At 37.3% G+C, this 24,362-nt stretch overlaps 1 protein-coding gene across 3 annotated transcripts in view; it reads right to left on the reverse strand.

The window, feature by feature from the left end:
* The window catches only part of LOC127942407 (poly(rC)-binding protein 4), a 73,467-nt gene that overhangs the window by 15,019 nt on the left and 34,086 nt on the right, over positions 1-24,362 (reverse strand). For all 3 annotated transcript variants that reach the window (XM_052538104.1, XM_052538103.1, XM_052538105.1), the window contains exons 3-8: positions 14,695-14,874; positions 11,891-11,914; positions 7,674-7,706; positions 5,724-5,840; positions 1,656-1,787; positions 549-677 (exon numbers count right to left, since the gene is read on the reverse strand). In XM_052538104.1, the coding sequence (XP_052394064.1) occupies positions 549-677; positions 1,656-1,787; positions 5,724-5,840; positions 7,674-7,706; positions 11,891-11,914; positions 14,695-14,802 (543 nt within the window). In that variant the 5' untranslated portion in view covers positions 14,803-14,874. The remainder of the gene's footprint in view (positions 1-548; positions 678-1,655; positions 1,788-5,723; positions 5,841-7,673; positions 7,707-11,890; positions 11,915-14,694; positions 14,875-24,362) is intronic.

A 24,362-nucleotide genomic window follows, 5' to 3' on the forward strand; every position in this document is an offset into this window, starting at 1 on the left:
TTGCATCCCTGAAGCAGGCAGACAGCCAGAGGATTCCTAAAACAGGCAGTGTAGCTAGCAGTCAACAATCTGCCCCTCATCTGGTCCTTTAAATTTTAAACAGAACGAGCAGTACGCACACAGTACAATCCCACTGAATAAAAAGTGTAAATTCTTTTCTCTCAAACATTTGTGTGCAAAGAAAACCATTTGAGAGCAAATGCATTTCACGCTGTGGGAAAGCTGAGAGACCGCATTCACTAATCATTACTGTAATGACTTTTAACATGCAGTAAGTTAGATCAAGTATCTTTGGGAAAAGTATTTGACAGATGCAAAAAGCAATAAAATTATCTGTTTAGGCTCCAGAAATGTATCATATCTATTTATCAACGCCACTAAAGCTAAAACTGAAAACCAGTTTGCAGTCTTTGAAGCTCAGAAGCATCTGAAGTCTTCCAGATTAGGAATATCACACAATAGTCATCCATAACAGTTTTTCAAAGCCAATGCATGCATAAAGATCGTGTGTTAATGAAGCCAAATGGATTTGCTCAGAGTCAAATTACCTCCAGTATTACAGTGCAGATGAGCTTGACACACTGGATGATAGCGTCCTGACTGCCAGATATCGTCACGCCTCTCTCTGTGGAGTTAGGGAGCAGATCTCCTGCCACCTGTACCTGAGCCCCTGTTTTCTACCCCACGAAGGAAAAACAGATAATTAGTATTGTTTTACCTAGGTCAGGTCTGTCCGATCCTGCTCCTGGAGAGCCGGCTTCATGCAGAGTTTAGCTCCCACACACCTGTCTGACAGGTGAGACCTTGAAATAGCATGTTTAGGCTGAGGTGTCTTTATTTAGGGCTAGAGTTCAATAAGTTGTTGATCCTCAAAGAGCAGGAGTGTACACCCCTGACCTAGCAAACGGATAATAATGAGGTCTACGCCGATGGGCTTGTGCTTTGGGCGTCCCAAGTTCAAGTCCTGGCTCGTGTACCTTTCCCAAACCCAACCCCCTCTTTCTCGTCTACTTCACTTCCTGTTGTCCTATCTAAATAAAAGGCATAAAATGCCCAAAATAAATAAATAATAATAAAAAATTACAATAATGAGGGCTATCCCAAACCCTAACCCTAACTGCAATTAGATCTTTCTCTTTGAAGTTTGTCAAATTTATATAACTTCTAGCAATTTCCCCCTAAAGTATTGTTGGCGTAAAACCACCAAATATATGTACATTTATAATTAAAACCACGAAATCCGGGAGTTGCTTAACCAAACCCAGTGAAGCAAGAGGGTAGGGCTAAATCATTGAGATGCACTGTGTTTACTTGGTGCTGCTAACTTGAAAGTCTCCAACAACCCACCCAACACACCCATTTCAAAACGTACTTTCTTGCTTTGATTAGCTTAACGAGCTTGATATTCCCCCAACTCCGACAACCTTCCCCTACCCCACACCCCCTGCAAATGCATTACAGAACACTCCAAATTTAGCATGACAGAGCATTCCCCGTTACCTCATACCATCTCGACAGCCCGGAGACCATAAATGTAAAATAAATGGGTTTTTACTGGCATCCAAACCCATGAAATATGCAACAGAGCAAGCAGTACTAACATGGATGTCCCAGGGAGGAGGAAAAAAAAGATAGGGATATGGAAAAGCACTCACCTCTCTGATCTCTTTGATTTTGGAGCCGCCCTTGCCTATGAGGGAACCGCATTGGCTGGCTGGGATAACCAGCCGCAGTGTGACTGGAGGCTTACTGGTGACTGTGCCATTTGCCACAAGAGCAGCCAAGTCCTTGAGGGTCAAAGACAGAATGGATGACGTGTTAACTGAAAGCTGTGCTGTGGCTTTTATGGCATCTTTCAAAAGAGTAGGAACTTTTCATTCAGAGTGGTTTGGAACCATAATTAAAGATATGGTCTGGTAACTAGAAAGTTTCAGGACTGAACCTGCATGTGTATATCCCAGAGGTATAGTCATTGTGCCCTTGAGCAAGTGACCAAACCCTAGGTTACTCCTGGGGGAACTGGCCCTATGATATCCTCATGATATCAAGACAAGATGCAGCTCTGGCCGTTCTAAACACAGTTTCCAAACCAGTTATTTGTTACCCGATTCATGTAAGAGACGAGACTTGGGTGTAAACAAGGGACATCATTGTTCAAGCAGATTTGAGACATGCCATGAATTAGTCCGGTGATTTTCCTCATAATCCAGAAGGATTGTTAACCTACATTCTTTCTTCCAAGGTTTGAAAATGCCATTGTGTACCAAGGACCCTTTGTGGCTTTTGATCGCAATCTGATTGAATGTTCTATACCAAAGCTATTTTAATCAGTTTCCCTATTCAGAGTTTCCGGATCGATGTGCCCCGCTAACAAAAGGTTACAGCTGACTGAACAAGGTTGAATCGCTGTTGAAGACACCCATTGATTTTTATGACCAAATGAAACAATATTTATCCACATGTCACCTGCACTCGTCTCTATCAAAATGTGACATGCATTCCCAAGGTGCAAAAACAAAACCCTAGTAAAAAAAACATTTACACATCATCCAGAATTATTCTTATGGTGTGCACTTAAGTAGAGAAGGACAACTAATGTCCCACTCCCATATTCCTGCCACTACAAGAAATCAGCTTCGGTGTCCATTATTCACCCAGTGCAGATTCAGAGGCTTTCTCTTTAATTAACCAGGTTATAAATATCTGCCCGGATCGTGGCCCGCCACTGCTGCAATCAATTCTTTGGGAGGGGGCTGGGGAAGCAGGAATCTTGCCGGGTTTGAAATGTAAATAGCATGTGTTGCCTCTCTGCCCATCAACCCAGACCTCACCTACGTGAGCTGAATGAATACACCTTGAGTGGCGTCTCAGAAAGTAGAGCTAGTGAGTCTTTTTCTTCTCTGTTTAGTGTTTCCATCAGCGCTAGGGGGTTGGAGATGCTGTTGTTGTGTTCTTTCAACGTCTCGCCCAGAAACCTCAAGAGAATGAAGGGGAGGTGGAAAAAAAGAAAACCCTGCATCTTTTCATGCAGATGCTGGGGGAAGAAATATCCAAATGTCTGACTGAAATTATATTATCTATTTCTTTCTCTTCCCATTGCCTCTTTGTGGCCCTCTGTAGTTCGTTCTCGGTGGAATTAGGAGGGATATTAATATGCTTCAGTCTTAATAACGGTGACTAAAGGATGTCCACTCCCCTGACTCACACAAAGCCTTTACCCCTCATCCCTTTCGTCTCATTTAACAACCCTCCTGGATAATAAAATATCAGTTTAGATATTACTCTCAGCAGATTGACTCTGTCTTTTTTGCACATTAGCTGTTGAGTAAGGGAGTCCTGGCTCAGAATTGATGACGATTTGTAAGGGCTCTTGATCTGATGCAACTAAGGAGCTGACTACTTTATATTTTAAACAGGGTTTCAATGACTAGCTATAAATGTAAACATGCATAAACTAAATAATAAAATGACCAAGATTACCTAAAATCTCATGCAATTGTTCGTGTATGAGACCTCGTTTCTTAGTGTCTCATGACATCTCGTTTCTAGTCTAGACGTTCACAGTCTTCTCCTTAAGCGTCGAAATTCTTTGTCTGTTCTGTCATATATATCATCCAAAACTCAGAAACATGGCTTTTTAGATGTCCTCCATGTTCTCCGCTGACTGAAAGAGCAGTGAGAACATTCTGCATCAGAGCCGGGCCAAACCTCAACAGAGCTCCTTGTAAAATTCATACAGTATTGCTCATCATATGTTTGGCATAAACGAACCCTGCCGCCGCCTCAGGGCTTTCTATGGTGACTCTTCCGTTATGGGTATAGAAACGGGCTTGTGCGGAGGACAGGGAGATTCCTAACAGATGTTTAATGAATGGCACCCTGCCTGCTATGAAAGGATATCAAATACAGAATGGGTAGTAGGAGTGAGAAGATTCATTATTAGCTCTCGGGGGTAGAGCTGACATGCTGCAGGCGGACAGGGACACCTCATTGACTGCCAGTTATATAACTCTACAGATGCCATTAAATACAAATATGGGTGTGTGATGCATATGTATGTATGTTTCTATAGAATTTCCACCCAATTTACATAAGTAAATAGCGCTATTGCTTTGAAATACAGATCTTGACTTCAGACTCATACTATTGGTTGAGTTAATGCATGACATGCATTGAAATACATGACACACATCAGCATCAAAAGTCCCATCGTAATCTAGGAAGTCTATTTTTTATTTTTTTTTCAGAGCTTTATATCTCTTCTCAGCAACTGTTTATGTGTATTTCTGACGTTATCCTTCAACAGATTATGGCACCTCACTGCTATGGGACTAACGATATATGAAAACTACCCACGATTCTTTCAACCAGCTGTTCTTACAAGCCATGTCTCAGAACTGCTAAAATTCTGAACATGCAGAGTTAAAGGGTGTTTATGCGTTCATCCTGACAGCTTTATCGCTGCAAATCGTCTGGAAACCATTCAATTTCAGCAGAAGTTACTTGCAGACTGGTGATGAGGTTTTACATAGCATTAAGTATTCATTGGTATCAGCTATTTTTTTTTGTCCTTTGTTCTCTGTTATTATAAAAAAGGCACAGTAAGACTGGACTTGTTTTAAATAAAGACATGTCAATTTTGCTTCATGAAAATTGCTGAAATTTAAAGAATAGTTTACCCAAAAGTGTCAATTTGCTGAATTTGTTCTCACTCTCAGGCCATCAGCTAAGATGTAGATGAGTTTGTTTGTTCATAAAAACAGATTTGGGGAAATGTAGCATGTAGCAATGGTTCCTCTGCAGTGAATGGGTGCCATCAGAATAAGGGTTCAAACAGTTGTTAAAAACATCCCAATAATCCATACAATCTCAGTTCTTTATTACAAAAACTGCTTGTTTGTAATAAAACGTCTAGATGGATTCGTTTAAACCATCAATTCATGGCCAAAATAGTCCTCTCACATCAAAATCCAGTGACATATTTGTACAGAACTGTTCTGAACTGTTTTCACTTGTAAATGTTGCCTGATCTGTGCATATTTCTCTCCCGATTCAGTCGAGACGACTTTTTCAAAAGAAAAAGCAATCATATGAAGAGAGGACTTGTATTTTTTGCCGAAAGCGATGAGTTGAACTTAAAAATGTCTTGATGGATTTGTCACTTCACAAGATGTTAACTGATGGACTGGAGTGGTGTTGATTAGATGTGGATTACTGTGATGTTTTTTTATCAGCTGTTTAGACTCTCATTCTGACGGCACCCATTCACTGGTGAGCAAGTGATGCAATGATACATTTCTCCAAATCTGATGAAGAAATAAACTCATTAACATTTTTTTTTTGGCCTGAGAGTGAGTACTTTTTCAGCAAATTTTCATTTTTTGGTGAACTGTTTCTTTTAGAAGTGTTCATCCTGAGAGCTTTATCACTGCAAACTTACCGGAAATCATTCATTTTCAACAGACGTCAGTTATTTCCTCAGACTGTTTATGATGTGATAGATATGAGTAGATTTAACATAGCATTAAGTAATTATTTATTGGTGTCAGCATTTTTTTTAAAATCCATTTTCCATTATAAAATACAATAAAAACATGATGAGACTAGGAACATGACTTAACAATAAAAATTCGACTCTTTCTCTAATGTTGGTGCAATAACATGCATGTTTATGTTATATTTTATGCTTATTGCTCTACGTGCTTGTATATGCAAGAACTCACCTCCTCCAGTTTGATTGTGATCATAGTGAAGGCTCTAAACACACACTCTGTGGCACCCGTGATGGTGATGATTCTCTCTGGGCACGAGCCTTCTGAGATATTGATACGTGCACTGCTCTGTATGGATGGGAGGTTGAGAAAAAAAAAAAACAGAGTAAATAAACTAAATATCATGCATTTTCTCTAGCAATAGTTTTCATCCAGATGCACAGGCAAAGTTGTGGCCTTGCTTTTAATGTATTTTAACCTTAGAAATGAAATATGCTGGAGGTGTGTGTGCATTTTAAGGCACATAAATTAATAAAAAAATATTGTCTTTCTACATCAGGTAGGATGCCAGCAGTATTTGAACCACCAACAGGTTTTTATTTATTTATTATTTTTTTATATGAAACATGGATTTACCTAACCTCCTCAGGGAAACTAGTTCCGCCTGCACAGGCCTCATGTTATGTGTGTGTATTGTGTGTGTGTGTGTGTTCTGTCCAAATGTGTGGATCTCTCCAGCAGAGATCTGGACTGAGCTGCGTGATTCATTCTCCTGCAGGGCTATGACTGTCAGCTTCACTTAAACTGATCGTTCTATCGATCATGCACAAATGCATGCAAATTCAAGTTTAGAGTTTAGTCTGAAGCTAGATTATAACTTACATAAACTGTTTATATATTGTTACTATTATTAATAAAATGCATAGATATGTATGCCATTACTAAATGTATGCAGTTAATTAACAGAGGACCATATTTTCCACATTGTAAATTGTGTTGTGATGGTAAAATATGACTTACAAATATGTGTTTGTGTGTGTATATATTTTTCACTAAACAATGGAATATTGACCCATTGTAATCTACTGTTTAATCAAGTATGACAAGTATTCATTTATTTATGTTTGAGGCTAAAAAGCAAAGAGACAAGGTATGATTTTATTTTCCTCATCTTTTCTCACCCTTATGTCATTCCAAACATGTGCACTCATCTTTGCTTTATTTGTGTGCTTCACAGTCCATGCTACCTATATACTTTTGTCGTATGGAAAAGAGCAACGTGACCATTCAAACTATCTCCTTTTGCATTCAACACAAGTAAGACATGGATTTGGTGTGACACAGTAAGCTTTCTTTTAGCTCCTTCTGCTAATAATAGCACAGAACAGCAGAGAAAAACATCCAGTGGCAATTTCTTCTGTTTATGACATCTATCGGGCCCAGGCTTGACCCCTGTGGTGTCCCAACTAATGCAATAGAGAATGCCTCATGCGCAGGCTTGCGTTCATATTTGTCACCCCCCTAAACCATTAATTAGGTTGAAATAACACAATCTTTTTGACATTTTATGATGTTAGGAAGCAAAAACCATTAGGTAAAGGTTCTGGTTAACTACAGAACAAGAGACTAATAATGTATACTATGAGATCATTAGCATCAGAGAGAGGAAAAAATAAATAAAAAATTATATATATATATATATATATATATATATATATATATATATATATATATATATATATATATATATATATATATATATATTCTCAGAGGGCCATGCTCACCCGCTCATTGTTTTTTCTCCTTGGTAACCTGCTTCAATCTTTATCTGGAAGCTATTGTTATTAGCAACTACCTTGAATATACCAACGCATATCAAACTAATGAATTAGTGTTTGCTGTGTGTGTGTGTGCGTCATGCACCCTAGAGATGAAAGGCTTAATTTAAATATTCATGTCATTTGCAGTCTTTCAGCTTTAATGTTGCAGACATCAACTGGTTTGAGTACGTATGTGGGACATAAGGGAATTTTTCTGTCTTTTTTCCAGCATTAAACCACATTATAAAACTCCATGTGGTGTAGCATTGCGCTAGCTTCAAAGGAATACAGTCTGTTCTGCATGCATGATACATGCTGGGAAGCTGAGAAAGATAACATTTACGAGTAGCTTGTAGCTTACCTCCTCTCGTATTCTTTTCACAGTCTCTCCTTTCTGTAGGGGGAGAAAAAAAAGATTATAAAGAACTTATTGCCTTTGTCTGACGTTTGTTTGTTTGATATGTTTTGTATGTATTGTTTTCCCAGAGTGACTGTTTTTCACAATGGCTTATAGTGGAGGATAAAGTGAGTTTACTAGCTGAACAGATAGCTCAAATTAATATCAATTCTGCTTCGCTACAGAGCAATACAGCATCTGCATGGATAGGCCTCAGGGGAACAGGTTTTCCAATCGAAGGTCTTGCAATTGGACTGACTAGTGAATCAATAGTCCATGAATCACTTAGATAGCTTCAGATAGTGTCTCGCTATGTCAGACACAGAAGGTAACGTGGGGGGCATAGTCATGACTGCAGATCCCCAGACCTGCTTTTGCACGCTTGACTGGTGTTTCATTGTCTTCAGATGGGCTAAAAGGATGATTGGATATGTCATAATAGAGCCAAAGCAAGGCTTGGGTGGTTTTAATTTATCAAGGAAATTTACATTTTCAAGACCACAATCTCATAAAACTAGCAAAGCCATTTAAAACATCAAATTATGATTCATGTGGCAGTGTTTGCAGATGCTTATCAAATAAACTAAATATAGCCTAACCAGTCCCCTTCAGAGTTGGCACCATATAAAAAAATAAAATACAAAAACCTGACCAAAAACAAGCGGAAGAACAGAGGTACAGTTTGTACAAATTTGTCATACAGTTGCGTACTTGTGTGTTAATTGTTCGGCCAATGAAATATTGAAATGCATATATATCAACATAACTGACGAAAATGTTTTGGTTTTGTTATTCATCAATGATAATGTTGGGTTATTATAGTCAACTGTAAAAATACATAAATGTTAACTGTAACAAAAAAAAAGCTTAATTACTTAACTATAATTAATTCCTAAAAAAGTTAATTCAAAATGGATCGTAGTGATAGTTCTGGCAGGCCATGTTAGTCAAGCTCGCATCAGCTGACACTCAGCTCATCCACGTCTACCTATAGGATCACGACACCAATCATAATTCCCTTCATAAGGTCTCTTCAGTCATTATTCAGCAGCTATCGCTCGCTCAGGAACTAATCATCCACCTCCATCCCCAGCTCCTCCTCTCGTCCAATCAGGACTTAGCAGTGAATATGTCATTGGGCCAGACCACTGAATCATATTGTTAAAATAATCACATAGAACATTAATGGTATCTGCTATTATTATTAAAACCTGTAATAGCATTTCAACTACATTGATATCTAGATTTTTGTAATTTTATTATTATAAAAAAAAAATATATATATATAGTTAAATGAAATTCAGAATTGTATACCTTTTTGACTACAAAACAATACAAAAACAAAACAAAAGACTACAGCAAATAACAAACTTAAATGTTTCTGTGCATACCGTTCATAAAAATAAATAGATAAATAAATGATAATAAAAATAATTTTGATTCACTGCAACAATTTAGTACAAATATTTTACAAATGTTTTATTAATTTCTTAGTTTTTTTTTTTTTTTTGAATGAGCATCTACTTCCTTTACTTTCGAGTGTTAAATTTTTTCCACTGTGCTTGAGCTCTTTTACTGCTTATAGTTTACAATTCACCATCATTCCTTTCTCCTGAAGGCACATTATGAATAGTAATCGACTCTAGGCTGCCCTCCCCTTTGAGTATCTCCAGTGGAGATTTGTGATGGAGAGCCACCGGTAATGGCACAAATTTGGTCTAGGACTGTGTTTAATCTATGTCTGGGAAACCAAGCCTTGGTTTATTGATTTCACTGTGGGGAGTTATACACCATAGGCCTTCATTTATTTACTATGCTTCAGAGAAAAAAAAACGAGAATGAAAAAGAAGACAACAGAGGATGTCAAAATCATAATTTAGCTAATCTTACACTGGAACGTGTTTGAGCATAACATGATCATCATTTCATAATTGTCACCTAAAAACGCCTTGGGACAGCAGCATATGATTTCAATCCTCTATGAGAGAACATAATATTCATTATTCATATTTCATTAGCCAGATGAAAAGTCTAAGGCTAGGCATAAATTGATGCATCAAACAAATGCAAGCTTTTTAACTTTTTCTTTTTGATACGGCAATGTTCACTTTGATTTAGGAACATTGCCAGTACTTGGAAGTACAGCCAGAAACCTACTCTACACAAGTATTTAATTGCAGAAATGAATGCCTGGCCAACGAACTGAAAGCATACTGTACATAACTCCAGTACCCAAGGGAGCAACAAGAGTTATCAACATGATTCAGTTAGCTAGCTAAAAATTTTTAACTAACTGAAGCAAACTTATTTAGTCAAATTTCTAAAAACTGTTGCTTTGTCCTGATTGTAGTCTATCTGTAATAAAAAAAAAAAAAAAAAAAAATAGTAGAACAAAATATATACACTAGCTATAGCGCCCCTTGTGGCAATGCATGAAACACAGAAATTAAGCTACACAAACTTTTATGGCGTTATTTCCCATCAAATGTCGAGAGCGCATTATTGGAGTCCGAAAGTACATGAGTATAATGCGCGAGCGCGAATCTCTTTGATTGCACGCAAAATATAATGTGCCCAAGTGCGGATCTCTCTCCTCGAGCGTGGAATGTAATGTGCGGGGTGCGAATCTTTCTGCTTGCGCACGGGAACTGGGCTCGCTCAGAGAGTATGTCTGCACTTAAAATGTGTTCAGTGCAATCGCAAATCTCTCCTCTTTGCTTAAATTAAGCGTGTATATGCTTAGACTGTGTCCCTTGCGTTCGCGCATGGCCAAGTACTCTTCTCTTCGATTTCTTTCTCTTTGCTCTTGGCGCTCGCGCATTATATTAATGTACTTTCGCGCAACAATCATGCACTCTCAACATTTGACAGGGAAATAACGCCATAAACTTTGTTTTTATTTGCTGTGTTCCCAAAAGAACACAATATGAAATTAAATGTGTGTTGTGTGGAACGTTTCACATATTTGGAGTGTGTTTCAGGCACTACTTGTTGCAGCTAAGGTTTGTTTTTATTGGTCGATGAGATCAGGAAGAGCTGCTATGCTTATTCTTGATTTTTTCTTTGTTTTTTTTTGGACAGTTTAAACAAAACAAAATAGAAGATCGAGTTTGTGTAGCAAGGGAAGCTTGTGTTCATATACTTGCATTGAATATCTTTCAGCACTGCTAGTTGAAGCTATGCTTTGTTTTTATTGGTCAATGAGATCCCTGCAACAGGAAGTGCAGCTAAACTTGTTCTTGATTTGTTTTTTGAAAATTTAAGCCAAATGAAATATGAAACTAAGTTTGCATAACAATGAACGTCTGCATTCACATACTTGCGTTGAGTATTTCGGCACTACTTGTTTCAGCTAGTCTTTGTTTTCATTGGTCGAGGAGATCCTTTCAGCAAGAAGTGCAGCTAAGCTTGATCTTGACTTCTTGTTTGAAAGTTTTAATCTAATTTTCTTCTAAAGATTCACTTTTAAGACATTGCAACATTCTTAATTTACTTTTAATGCAAGACAAAAGAGTGAACTGTGTCTTCGAGAAGTCGTCTTTGTAGCAACGGAGACCCCTGCGGATCTCAGACTGGTCTGTATCCTTCCATCTGGCTCTTGTCCTGAGCCCAAACTCTGCCAAAGGCCCAGAGACCTTTTAGCAGGCCAGTTCTGAAGAGAGCTTTGTGTCACAAGAGATTTATTTGGAGCCAAGGAAATGCCAACAACTGCGTGTATCTGTGCATGTATATGTTTTGTCGCCCCAGGACCTTGAGTTGAGTTGAGTTGACACACACACACAAATCATCTCATCAGTAGCTGACACACTGTTTACTAATCATTGGGACATCTACATCAGGCCTCTCCAAGAGATGGTGCCATGTTTAGACAATTGCACTCGCTCTAGGGATAAACAGAGCTAGCTTTAGAATTGAGCATTGTAATATATCCAGATCATTAAAACATAAGATGCACGTCTCGTCGCATTTAACAATCCATTTGCTAGGACGTATCAAGTCTTATAGTGATCCATACTAGGTTTCTAATCTGGGTTTTGAACCTAAAGATCTGTGTGAAAGTTTGAGAGAACAATCTAATACAGAGGAAAAAGCAAACCCAATAGTGACACAAATCTCAAGACACATCTACCAAATCTATTAAGTCAACAGCAGGGACAACAGGAACAAAGAGATTCGCTCACCTTGCCTATGATGCTGCCGACCTCCTGTGAAAAGAGAAACAAAGCAAATGTCAGCTTACTGATTACCGAGCTCACGCCCCTCTCATCTGTCTGTTGGTTTTGATGAGGTAGGCTGGGTTTGGAGTGATTGTACACTCAGGGATCACGTGGGACCATATTAGATCAGGGCCTTACAGGTTCTGGAAGCATTCAGTACCTTTTAAATGTCCATCTCGGGTTTAAAGTCAACACAAAATGGTTTTTATAATCCATTTGATTTATGTGACCAAAAAGTACAGTATTTCAGAACAAAACTTGGTTTTATTTATCGGGATTTGACTGGATTGCAAAAGTTACAATCTTAAAAACAGAGGTTCTTGATTGACATGGAACCATGGAACCTTTCCATTCTATTCATGGAAAAATGTTCTTCAGAGTTCTTTACACTAAGAGAAAAGTGGTTCTTTTAAGAACTGTTCTCAGAATGGTTCAAAAATGGTTCTTCTTTTGTAAAACCATTTTTGAAAACTTCAGTGTAGGGTATGTTGTTGCAAACCAATTGAAAGCATGTTGGAACAATATTAATAACATTTCATTCTGATTAGATATTATAAAGCCAACCCTTTTTCTTCTTTAGCGTAACAAGCACAGATTAACAGTTTATTAACAGTAAAACCAAAAATGTGTGTTGATTTCAGGTTGACTTTAAAGTATAATGAATAAATAAATGGGCCTAAAAATCAAATTTTTCTTGATTTGCGAAAAAGAAATGCACTTTCTCGGAATGATTCTCAAGTGGCTCAACACACTCAATTTGTAACTATTGTAAATTTTGGTGAATTGGTGGCTCATTTAATGAATTTGTACAATATAATTATTTATTTTTGTACGACTGGGTGCCAACAGATTATACAAAAGTACAAATTAGATCATATGAACTGACAGTTAGGTCTGGAGGTGGTCTTTCATGCTTGTGTGTTCTTCAAAAAAAAAAAAAAAAAAAAAAATTCTATACTTATTGCGATGTACGAATATACTAAATCGCCACCTTCGTTTACTGGTGATAACAGCTTGGGTGGCTTTTGATTTATGAAGTATTATAACTTTGACTAGTGTGCAAAAAAAAAGCCTGGAGGATGATGGCTTGTACCATTTATTACCCTGTGACACCACATACCAAAGTTTCTAGAAACTTTTTCAGCAAGGATGTGTGTTTTGAGCAGCCAAAAAACGAAAGGCATCACTTAAGTCTTGAACGATCTCTGAGTTTATCCTCATTGGAAGATCAAATCACAATCGGCTGATGGAGAATTAATGTAAATTGACACATAAATCATAAATGTGGCAGTTTATTAACGGTTCATTATGTTTTCATTGGTTTTTCATGACTGTTTTTAATGACTCATTCCTTTTTATTGATATGCAAATGAGGGATATCAAAGAGTTCTAGGCATGTGGGAGGAAATCTGTCACTGACAGTTAAACGAACATGTTGACACTGTAATATCATGGCAATGGAATCTACAACCATTTGTTTACTAAGAACTTCAGAGAATTCAAGCAGATTTAAAACATTTAGAAGACATCGATACATTAAAGAATCTACAGTAGTTGGAAATATTTGTCACATGATTCTCATTCTTTTTTTTTCTTTTTTTTTTACTAAATGAACACAAGAGTGATATTTAATATGTGATATCTAAACATTTTGTATTAAACAGCAATATTTACATATTCTACACCATACAGAAGAGACATCACATCTTGGCAATGTAATGTATATGCATAGAAAGCATATTAAATGCAAGTGTACATTTTTATCTAATAACTATAGTGGAAATGAAATGTAATAAATTATTAAATAATGTCCGATCATCATTCAACATACTTATTTTGACCTGCTGTACTTATTAAAATATTTTTATATTAAGATATTTTTATGTTAAGCATAACGCCTGTTTCACACATACTCCATCTGCGTTGCGTATTTTTTTACGCACCCATGTTAACGAATTCCAGCGTTCACACTGCACACGGTTGCGATCCGTCAGTCCGTTCCAGGAGCAGTGCGTTTACGTACTGAGTCTATTTTTGCTGTGCTGAATGCGCTGAATTAAAGTGACAGCGCATTGTTTGTGGTAAAAATGAACATATATTGACACGGAAAGTCATTTCACAATAAATGTATACTATTTAAAGCCTATTGTGTTTCACACGCAATACATGGGTTTTGGCTAGATTTAAAACAAGAAAAAGAGCAACTTTAGAGAAACAAGGCAACATTATATATGCACTTTTATAGAGGCGGAAAAACAAAGTTATTTAAGACCCGTTGGATTGCGTGTAACAAAGATTTAAATGCAAAAGGCACGAGAGTCGACTGTTTCTGTCTGTGGTGAGTTTTAATTTTAAATGTTTGTGATATCTTAACAAGAAAAGTAGGCTAATGTGGTGTTTAAATGTGTTGCAGTTTGTTTCAGCAACTTATTATAAAAACCTAGCAGTCAAATGCATGAGTGAAACAGGCGTAAGTGATTATACTACTTTTTACTGTATTTCAAATTATTAAAAAAAAATATTGCTGACAAATTATAGTTGTAAAGATTAAGTCAGAGATTAGATTAAAACATCTCTGTATGAATTGGTTGTGACACCCATCTACATTGCTAACAAAATAACACTGTCCTTCAGTTTGACTAAATTTTCATAAGAGGATTCTGTTCAGAGCACAGAATCATTTTGAAATTGAAGCATCGGGCTGCTACTCTCAGGGTCGCATTGCACTGAAAGCACTAAATGTTTCTGGTGTAAATGTGTGGGTTTACCTTGCCGTGCATGAGCAGCCGGAGAGTTAGAGTGATGTTCATGCCTCCATCTCCAAAATCCTGCTCACAGTTCATCCTGACGTGGGATTGGGGCCCAGGGAGACGCATGAAAGATGCTCTACGGATGATGGAATGGGCAGGGAGGGGGGAAGGCAGGACTCTCTCCTTCCACTCACCACTCTGGAACGACAACGCACAAAACATCCGTCAATATTTAACACTGGAACAAAATAAATAACACGTTTAAAATGCTCCAGAAACGCCAACTATATCCTCGGGCGCTTTGCCTTCATTGGGACTGAACAGTGAGAGACTGGGACACATGGGAGAGGGTTGGGAAACGACCCCTGCCTAGACTTAAACATGTGGTGGTTTTTGTTTGCCTTGAGGGGAGTCCGCATGTCTTTACAGTGGTAAATAAGGTGATATGTAATAGCCACGCCGTCTGCTGTTACGTGCAAAGTGTTCAGTTAAGTGAGGACAACCATGACACGCGGATCCAACAATGGCTCAGCAGCTGAAGGGTGACAATGAGGGCTTCTGTTACAGCGCCACCAAAGCCAGTAGCACCAATTTAGCCAATCGTACAAAGCAGGAGAGGAAGAGTGGAAGTGCTTGCTGAAATCACTCTCGCTGCATGCTCTGCGGTTTTTGGTGACGGCCCAGAAGTGGATTGAGAGGTGGTGCTGAGTTGGGCAATTTTTTTTCTCTTTTCGATAAAGGAAATTGCAGTTTTTGTTCACCCGTGGGGAGCGGGACAGGCTCCTCTGAGACCATCTGATGGCTTTTTTTAGTCGGTGTGGTATAAAGAGAAGTTGAAAATATCTAAGATAGCAAATATGAAGCAGTTTTGTTATATATACCCACACATACTGTAGCAATGAGAGAGAGGATTTTAGATTTAGTTAGTGATTTGTGAAAACCCTACATTTTGGAACAAACAAATAAACATGAATGAATGAATCAATCAATCACTGAATCAATCAATGAATGATATTATAGACCCTTATGACTGTGTGTAAATTTCAAAAAGTAAAATATTACATAGTTTTACCTTTTTATGACAAAGTTGAAGGTTAGTTCAAAACCATTCTGAAAAATAAGATATTATATATTACTACTAAAACTACTAAACCAAATAAACTTTAAATCACAGCTATATAGAAATAGTTGAAACAAAAAACTAATAAAATGAGAAAAGCACAGAATCACTATAAATAATAATTATATATATATTTTTTTTTTATTCATAGTAATTTGATGTGCCTTCTCTTTTTTTGTCAGTGTGAACTTACATTCATTACCATTAGGCATTATTTCTAATGCATTTATTTATTTTTTTGTTTAAGTACTAAAATTACAAAAACTTAAAAACACGGGTTAAATTAAAACTCCTCTAAAATGGTATAAATGCATAAAACTCAAAGCATGGCACGACTAGATTTTAAGAGTCTACAAGAAATCAGAGCAGTTCTCGTAGTTAGAATAGAAAAGTTTGAGTAAAGAGTTGATCTTGAAAAATAAAAGAAAACATTTGCAAATTATTATGTATGTAACCTCCATCTCCCGAGGGATGGGAATCAAGTCTACTTAACACTTATAAACTTCCGTTCAGCTTCTAAATGTACCCACAATAAGGCTGCATGTGTTATCATCCAAAACTTGATTGGCAAGTGTTGCTGAAGCTTCAGGCTGAATGAAATAAGCGCTCGGCTCTCAGAGAAACTGCTACATCAAACGTCACAGGTGCTAAAACTGTGGCATCACAGCATGCTAATGACGAATTCTCTTGAGCAGCTGATGAATCCTAGAATCAAATGCACCATAACTGCTCTGCATTAACACCACCCAGATTCACCCACATTGTGGTTTCTGAAATCTGCCGACAGGTTAATTAAAGCTTCGTTTGACACGGCCGCTCAATTACAGGTGTGGGTGTGTGTTTTCAGATAACATCAGAATTAGGCCAAGATTTCAAAGGGGCAGTGCATCAGTCTGTAAAAACTAGGCCAGAAATCCAAAAAGCGAAGCGAAGAGGCAATGGTGAGGCCGTCTGCTGGCTGTGTAGGAGTTTGGGAGTGTGACTTTGGATAGCCATGTCCACGGGGGGTGGTGGCATATGCATATCATTAGTGAAAAGCGATCGCTACTTGTGCCGGTCTCATTTTTTTTGCTCGTCCCTCAAGGCGATCCACTAACCAATTACAAAAAGAGACAGCGAGAGGGACGAGAGAGAGCGAGATGATGGTGCCCACTGGTTCTGGTTCACACCTGTGAACTTTTTTTTTTTTTTATTGTGCTTAAAGAAACTATAATCCATATTGGGATTTGATTAAGTGTACAGCTCTACCTTTGATTTATTCGTCCAAATGTAACCAAATTACAAACTGCCAGATGGAAATTGCCATCACTTCATCAATAAATATGTACATTGTACGTTTTTCCATGCCAGATCACGATAATAAAATCGCTGCTGCTACAGATGTCAGGTTTCAAAGGCTCTTTGTTCCCACCAAGCCTAAAAAACCTCAGTCAAGAGGTTTAGAACTATGTCTAGGTCTAAATGAGCCATGCACTTGGCTAAATATATCATACTACGGCAAAACAGAAGGCAATTCGAGTAAGTGAAGAAAAAAAAAACGTTTTAACAAATCCAAACGTTTTATTAAACCGAGAAAGGTAAAGATATATATATATATATATATATATATATATATATATATATATATATATATATATATATATATATATATATATATATATATATATATAAATCAATCCTGAATGTTAAGGTTCCCAGCCAATAATCAATTACATAAAATCATTAAACCCGGTCTAACTGATTTTTTTATGAGTCCATTCACAGCCACTAAACCACAGATCTAAACCTCTAACCCTAAATCAAACCTGCAATGTTGTTTCTAGACCACCAAGGTCCATGTTTATCCAGGAACATTTGCTACTGTGAGGTTACTTACACCTGTATATCTAAGAACCAGTAGCAAGGTCTATGTTTGAACATAATCTCCCATCTAATTAATGCAAATCACAATTTCTTTATGTTTAATACAGTTCTGCATCTAATGAAGACTAATTGGCAGTGCTAAATGATGCTTCGCCGACCTGTAGTGTGTGAAAATATGGATTATCAAGACATTACAATAAAGCACCACAGTTACCGTGTTTACATGCACAGAGTTCTCAAATGAGTTCTGTTTTCTGGGTAAGCCTTTATTCCAAAAAAAAGAATTACTCACTTCACAGCTGCTGGAAATTTGAATAATTTGAATGGCATGGCAGCGAGCAGCAGTCAAATTGAAAATATTATAATTCAAGACATTTATAGGCTGTTGGAAACCCTTAAATACAAATTGCTTGTAATGTGACATAATTGCTCATCACTCACCAATATCTGGTGCTGCCACAAAATTGATCTGGTAAAATCGGTGTTGAATGACTATAATGCACGTTCATTTTGGTATCGTTATGCCAAAGAGTTGCAGAAATACGCCCTCAGATCCAGTTTGGCATCATGCCAACAACTTTGACGACAAGTTACACGAAAATGGTTTGAGATATCAAAAAGCTTTTAAAAACATTTTCCCAGCATGGTCTAATGATAATGTGTGTAAAATTTAACGTTTATACACAAAAAAATCCTTGGTTAGAAAGTGACTTGAACGGTGCTTTATACTGTACATGACAAAACTACAATGTACCTTTTCTGCCTGCAAAACTGTTGGCAAAATTTTGCTAATGCTATCACACCTTAAAACATTAATAAAACTATTGAATCTCCTGCTTCAAATATCCATTTCTCCATTGTCTCAAGTTTTATTAGATTTTTTACTAAGTATATTTAATATCACCCTGATTTATCTTTGTTTGGACTCGTTTAGTTCGGATTTTCTGAATAAGGCGTTCGCAAAAACCTAAAATTCTGATTACAACAATAACATGCGAGTGTTATTCAGATAGACCAGAATATTGGCATAATCTGGTTATAGTGATCAAGTTAATGCATTTACATTATGTTTGCGTGATCAGAATATTCACACATTCTGATTAACATCGGAATATTCTAGTTCATGCAAATACAGTTATTGATTATCTAAGAGTACCATGAAAAAACCATGGTATTACCATCTAAGGCAAATATTATCATGGTACAGTAAGCATGTCAAAACATCAGAAACAGATTGCCTCATGTGTCCTTACTTAAATGTAACATGGGACATTGACCACATGTTGTGAGTTAGTATCCCAAATGTGCATTTCAGAGCACAGCTTGAGATCGATACACGCTCAGGCACTGACATTAAGGAGCACCTGCACTCACGCTGGGAGGGTCTGAATATGAACACAAACTCAGGATTCATTCAAAGCATCTGTATGCAGGGAGACGTTCGAGGTCACAGCAGAGCGCTGCTATTTGCATTGGTCTTTTTCTCTCTTTCGCTCTCTCTCTCTCTCTTCTTTCGTGTTTGACACGCAGCTCAAATACACACCCTGCCAGTCAAGGCCGCACACACTAATGTATCAGTTCACTGCGTGCTTGTCCCGCAGCCCTCCCCACTTCACCCCTTCTACATTCATAATGGCGCATTCCATAAATACAAGGGCTGTAACAGGAAACCACCAAAGCAAGAGTGGTAGGGGTGCCCCAGGCAGGCCTTGATGATCACTAGGGCCTTGATGAACTCTTGGTCATTATTTAATTCTTCATTGTGCAGTTCTGCCTGTCAATATTTATATTTTAAAGTGGCATTTTGCTTATTGAATTCTTCTCTCCTGATGAAAAATACAAATATTCCACTCCTACTCAAGGTTTTTTGCAGCAAAAAAAACAAGAAAAGAATTCAACAGTTGTGCAACAGTTCAGTTCTGGAAGTAAAATGCCATCAATTTTCTCCATAGGGAATTGTATTGTTAACATCAACTTATAAACCTTTAAAGACAGACCTACTGTGAGCCCCGAGGATCTTAATCGATGTTATGTGCTTCTGTTAAAGCCATCAATTCACATTATTTCACCTTATCTTTTAAATAATAATGTTTAATGGGACTCTTTGGTTAAAAACTACATAACCCATGATCCTGTACAGAAAATGCCAGCAATCAGAGAGTCGCAGCAAGCAAATTATGCTAAAGGAGCGCTGAGCTTTGCCCACTTTCATGACGCACCGCAAAGGACACAAGCGAGGTGAACTTTTTCATTTAGGTGAACTCAAAACACCTAAATATTTAAATAAACGGTATATGCATATTTTGTTAGTTTTGTTTTTAATTTGATGATGTCATTCACAATGGTTCACGGGATTGTAGTCCATTCTTTTCTATGTAAGTAAGCTCTGTTGTGATGTCTGAACTATTTGCATATAAAATGAGTAATGTTTTCGTATTGGTTGCTTTGTTATTTAAAGAGACCATATCTTGCCGTTTATTGTATTTTTCTTTCCTGATAAAAAAACAACTTTTAGTCAAGGTTTCTGACGCCAAAAACAATTTTTGTTACGGTACTTTTAAACTTACATTTGTAAATAAACTCTGTTGTATTTGGCTAATCTCTTTTGCATATGGATGCATTTATTAGTTATTAAAAACACAGCATTTAGCAAAGTCTCAAAGTGCACAAACAGATTTGTTAAGATACCAAAGGTTTGCGACCAAACATCTGAGATCTCAACAAGAACATTTCTCATCAATTTCTCCATTCATTTTTGAATAATGGTAATAAACACTTGTCATTTATGTCCTTAATAATAAAAACAATGCAGAATTGCAAAATGTAGGTATATACTGAAAAATTTTTTGTTTCCATATCAAAGAAAGTGTCAAATTATGCTCGGATTTGTTGAGATACCAAAGTCTGAGAGTAAAAGTAAGAAATCTCAAGAAGCACTCAAACATTTCCAATTCAAACACCAAATGATCAAACAGCAATCTGTGTTGATATTATAGCTAAAGACTCATGTTGTATGTCAACAGTTGACATTTTATTTTTATTTTGGTTAAAGTAAAGCCCCGTTCACACCAAGAACGATAACTATAAAGATAACTATAAAGATAATATTATTAGCGTCCACGCCAGTGAACGATATCGTCTGTTTATTCTGAGCGCACGTACGTCTGCGCTTTAAATCCTCGAGCTTGTTATAGCAGGGTGGATTCTGATTGGATGTCAATGTTTATATCGTTCATCAGCTCGAAAAAAATAAAATGATTCTAACGATACCATTTCTCTCTTTATCGTTATAGTTGTAGTGTGGACTCTGCTATTCTTTAATATTGAGAACGATTTTTAGAACTATATCTTTATCGTTATCATTATAGTTATCGTGCTTGGTGAACGGGCTTTTAGCCTAAGGAATTTTTGGAGAAACATCTAAAACTTGTGTGTTTGGTCACATTTACCATTATTTCAACAGGAATACATGCTACAGGAATATTTTAAGTGAGGATGAAAGATTTTCCCACACAGATTTCGCAACGGAGTCAAATTGGTCATGCAAATTCGCAGTGTTGACCAATAGAAAGCTGCTTGGTTTGCTTCTGACTTCATGCACTACTGAAAATAGACAATGAGCTTTTTATACCAGTAACATGTATCTGAAATTTCGCTAATGTGACTTTAACTGCAAACCACATTATTTATCTCATGAACTATAAAAAAAGGCTAAAAAAAGTAGTCTTAGCAATAAAATGCTCCTCTGGAATGTTGCATCGTGACCTGATTTGAGATAAACCATTCACTGAGCTCATACACACCATCTAAGGCTGTGGATTATAGGATTAATCTCAGATTTTGAAGGACTTTCTTGGACGTCCATCAATACACACAATAGAATTTCTATTACAGCCCATGACACTTCGTCTCAGTGAACATGAATTATGGAACTGATTTCTAATACCTGTAGGATGGTTTTAAAACCATTTTTTTAAATCCCCATCCATTCCCAATTCCCTTTCTCTTTCTCAGTGACCCACGGATGATGGATTCGGGGCCTGTCCCAACAGGCTCTTCGCCCATTTCACCATCACCCCTCCAAATCAAACAGACAAGCTTCCGTCTCTATAAACGCTGGGCTGTCCTTGGACTGGAAGCTCTATTAACATCACACAAGGGCTGAGCTGGTGTTATTGTTGGGTGAATTGCTTTGACGATATGTAAAGCGGCTGGTTAAAAACACTGGGTCTAATCTCTTATGCAGGACAACAATGAGCCAGCAGGCCTTGGGTAAATAATATTTTCTCTGCTGACGAAAAAGCATTCGAATTCGCAAAAGAATCCTCACATGAACCCAATGCAAAACTGAATGTAATGTTACTGTATCCAGTTTTTGAGGCATGAAAGCACTTGCAGATATTGTTATATATAGACAATAAAACTAAATACAAATGCAACTGATTTCCAAAGTAAGCGAAACCGATTTGCCTGAAAACAAGTTACTGAAAATGCATCATATAGTTGAAATGTGTTTTTCGGCGTATATCGTGCACAGTGTGTTCCCCACACCGACACGCACACTATTTAAACAGCACGAGTGTAGGGTAGCATGTCTCAGCTTTGACAGGGCCTTGCCAGAACACAAAGACAAAACAAGATCATGCAGTTTCGCCTTCCCTCCCTCCACCCACTCCATCCATCCTCACGTCTCGCCCTCCCTCTCCTTCCATCACTCATCCCGCGCTCATGATCACTATAATTATGCTATGTGGGATAGCAGGGGCGTTGAAGAGCTCTCGAAAGAAGCCGAGTTCTCCACTCTGAAGTGCGCGTGCTTAAGTACAAAGCAGTCTGACTCAATTTAGCCCAGTTTCTTTTGTGACCGTTGCATCACAATCGCACATTATTACGTTTTGTTACGATAATTGCGCGGTGAGTGGCGGCGAACCGCGAGAGCTGCGGAGTTAAGGATTCATTTCTGGTGAGGGGTGGATTTTCTGATTGCTATCTCCTCGGAATCAATTTCCTCGCTGACAGCTCGTGCCACTACAATGACTTAAAGGTCAATGGATACGTCCCAAAAGATAACACTATCAGGATGCCGAGAGTGATTATACTGTCAAAGACTTGTGGAGTATTAGTATAATTACTGTTCTGGGGAGATTTAGATTTTGAGTTGACTATTTTTGTTGCTGCGATATTCTTTACTCCCAAGTGTTGTGTGTATATGTCAGAGAGCTGACTGTGCAGCGCTGGGTAACATTGCTTTGTAAAAGCAGCTCTGAATGGATGACTGACAGTTAAACACAGGCGTTGACCTTGGAGGGGCTCTGGCCATCGGAGATTTATTTGACGGGTCTGAAAACAGCTCGGGAGAGAGACTGGGACTGGAGGAGGAGTCCTGCAGGAGGCTGACTGCAGCTCAGTGCTGCACATTTGCAAGCGGCACATGTTCAGCAGCACACATAGAAATGTCAAAAGTGAGATGTGACTCTGTGAATATGAACACAAACAGACAAAAACAGAATTTTCACATTCATTTGAGATAATTATTAAAAGAATAGTTGAAAATGTGAAAATACTGCTGTTGTGACATTTTAAAACATTGAGCTGTTTTTAAAACCATTAAATAAACCAACAAATAAATGTACGGTGTGTGTGTAATAATTAGTATAATTATAGTATAATTATTATCAAAATATTCTTAAAGTATATTTTTTGTTTATTTTTAATATACTCATAAATTTTTAAAAAATCTAAAAGAAAATTGATTAAATACATTTATAAAAATCCAGTCATTTAATTTTACTCTGTGCTGCACACTCGGTATTTCATATTTATTAAAAAAAAGTAATTTATTATTATTAGTAGTAGTAGTAGCAGCAGTAGCATTAATATTAGCATTATTAAATAGTTTTTACACATTAAAAAAATATGTATTAATTTATTATGATTCATAATATATTATTATTATTATTAATCACTACTATTTTTAGTCTTATTATTATTATTAAATAATTACATTTTTTTTATTTTTATTAAATAGATGAAAGAATGAATAAATAAATAAATGTTCCCCCTTATAATGACAGTTTAAATTGCAGCTGCTAATTACATACTTAAATGTTCTTTGGCATCTAAACATTCACGAAACTAGAGCAAGAAAAAGATCAAAAACTTGCTAATAGTAAGAAAATCTGTGCGAAAGGTGACATGACTCATGAAATCACAGCCATGTTAAGTTGTCCTTAGAGTGCTGATCTGGAATCAGTGTCCTCACAAGCACATGTGGTTGAAGAGGAGGAGCAAACACACTCCTGACTCCAGATCAGTGAAAAGGAGCCATTGGTTCACACAGACTCTAAACTGCTGTCTGCAAAAGGACAAAGAGAAGTAGAACGCCAGGTAATATTCAAATGATGGACGCCAAACATTTGAATCTCAGCATTGGAAAGCCATGGCCAACAAGTACCCCAGCTCTAGGACACAAACAAAAGTTCACAAAGACAATGCCATATCATTCTAATTTAATCCATGTGTAGTTTTACAAGGACGGTTTACTAATGTGGATCTGATACTATTGATCGTCTGCCAAAATGACCTCTCCTTCCTTTACAGTCTCTTACTGCATTTGAGGACAATTTCCTGGACAAACATATTCTAATCATGGATTGCATTAAACTGAACTTGATACAAACCACAAACTCTAAACCTTTAGCTA

This window comes from Carassius gibelio, chromosome A22 (genome assembly GCF_023724105.1).
Source record: "Carassius gibelio isolate Cgi1373 ecotype wild population from Czech Republic chromosome A22, carGib1.2-hapl.c, whole genome shotgun sequence".
NCBI classification, from domain to species: domain Eukaryota; kingdom Metazoa; phylum Chordata; class Actinopteri; order Cypriniformes; family Cyprinidae; genus Carassius; species Carassius gibelio.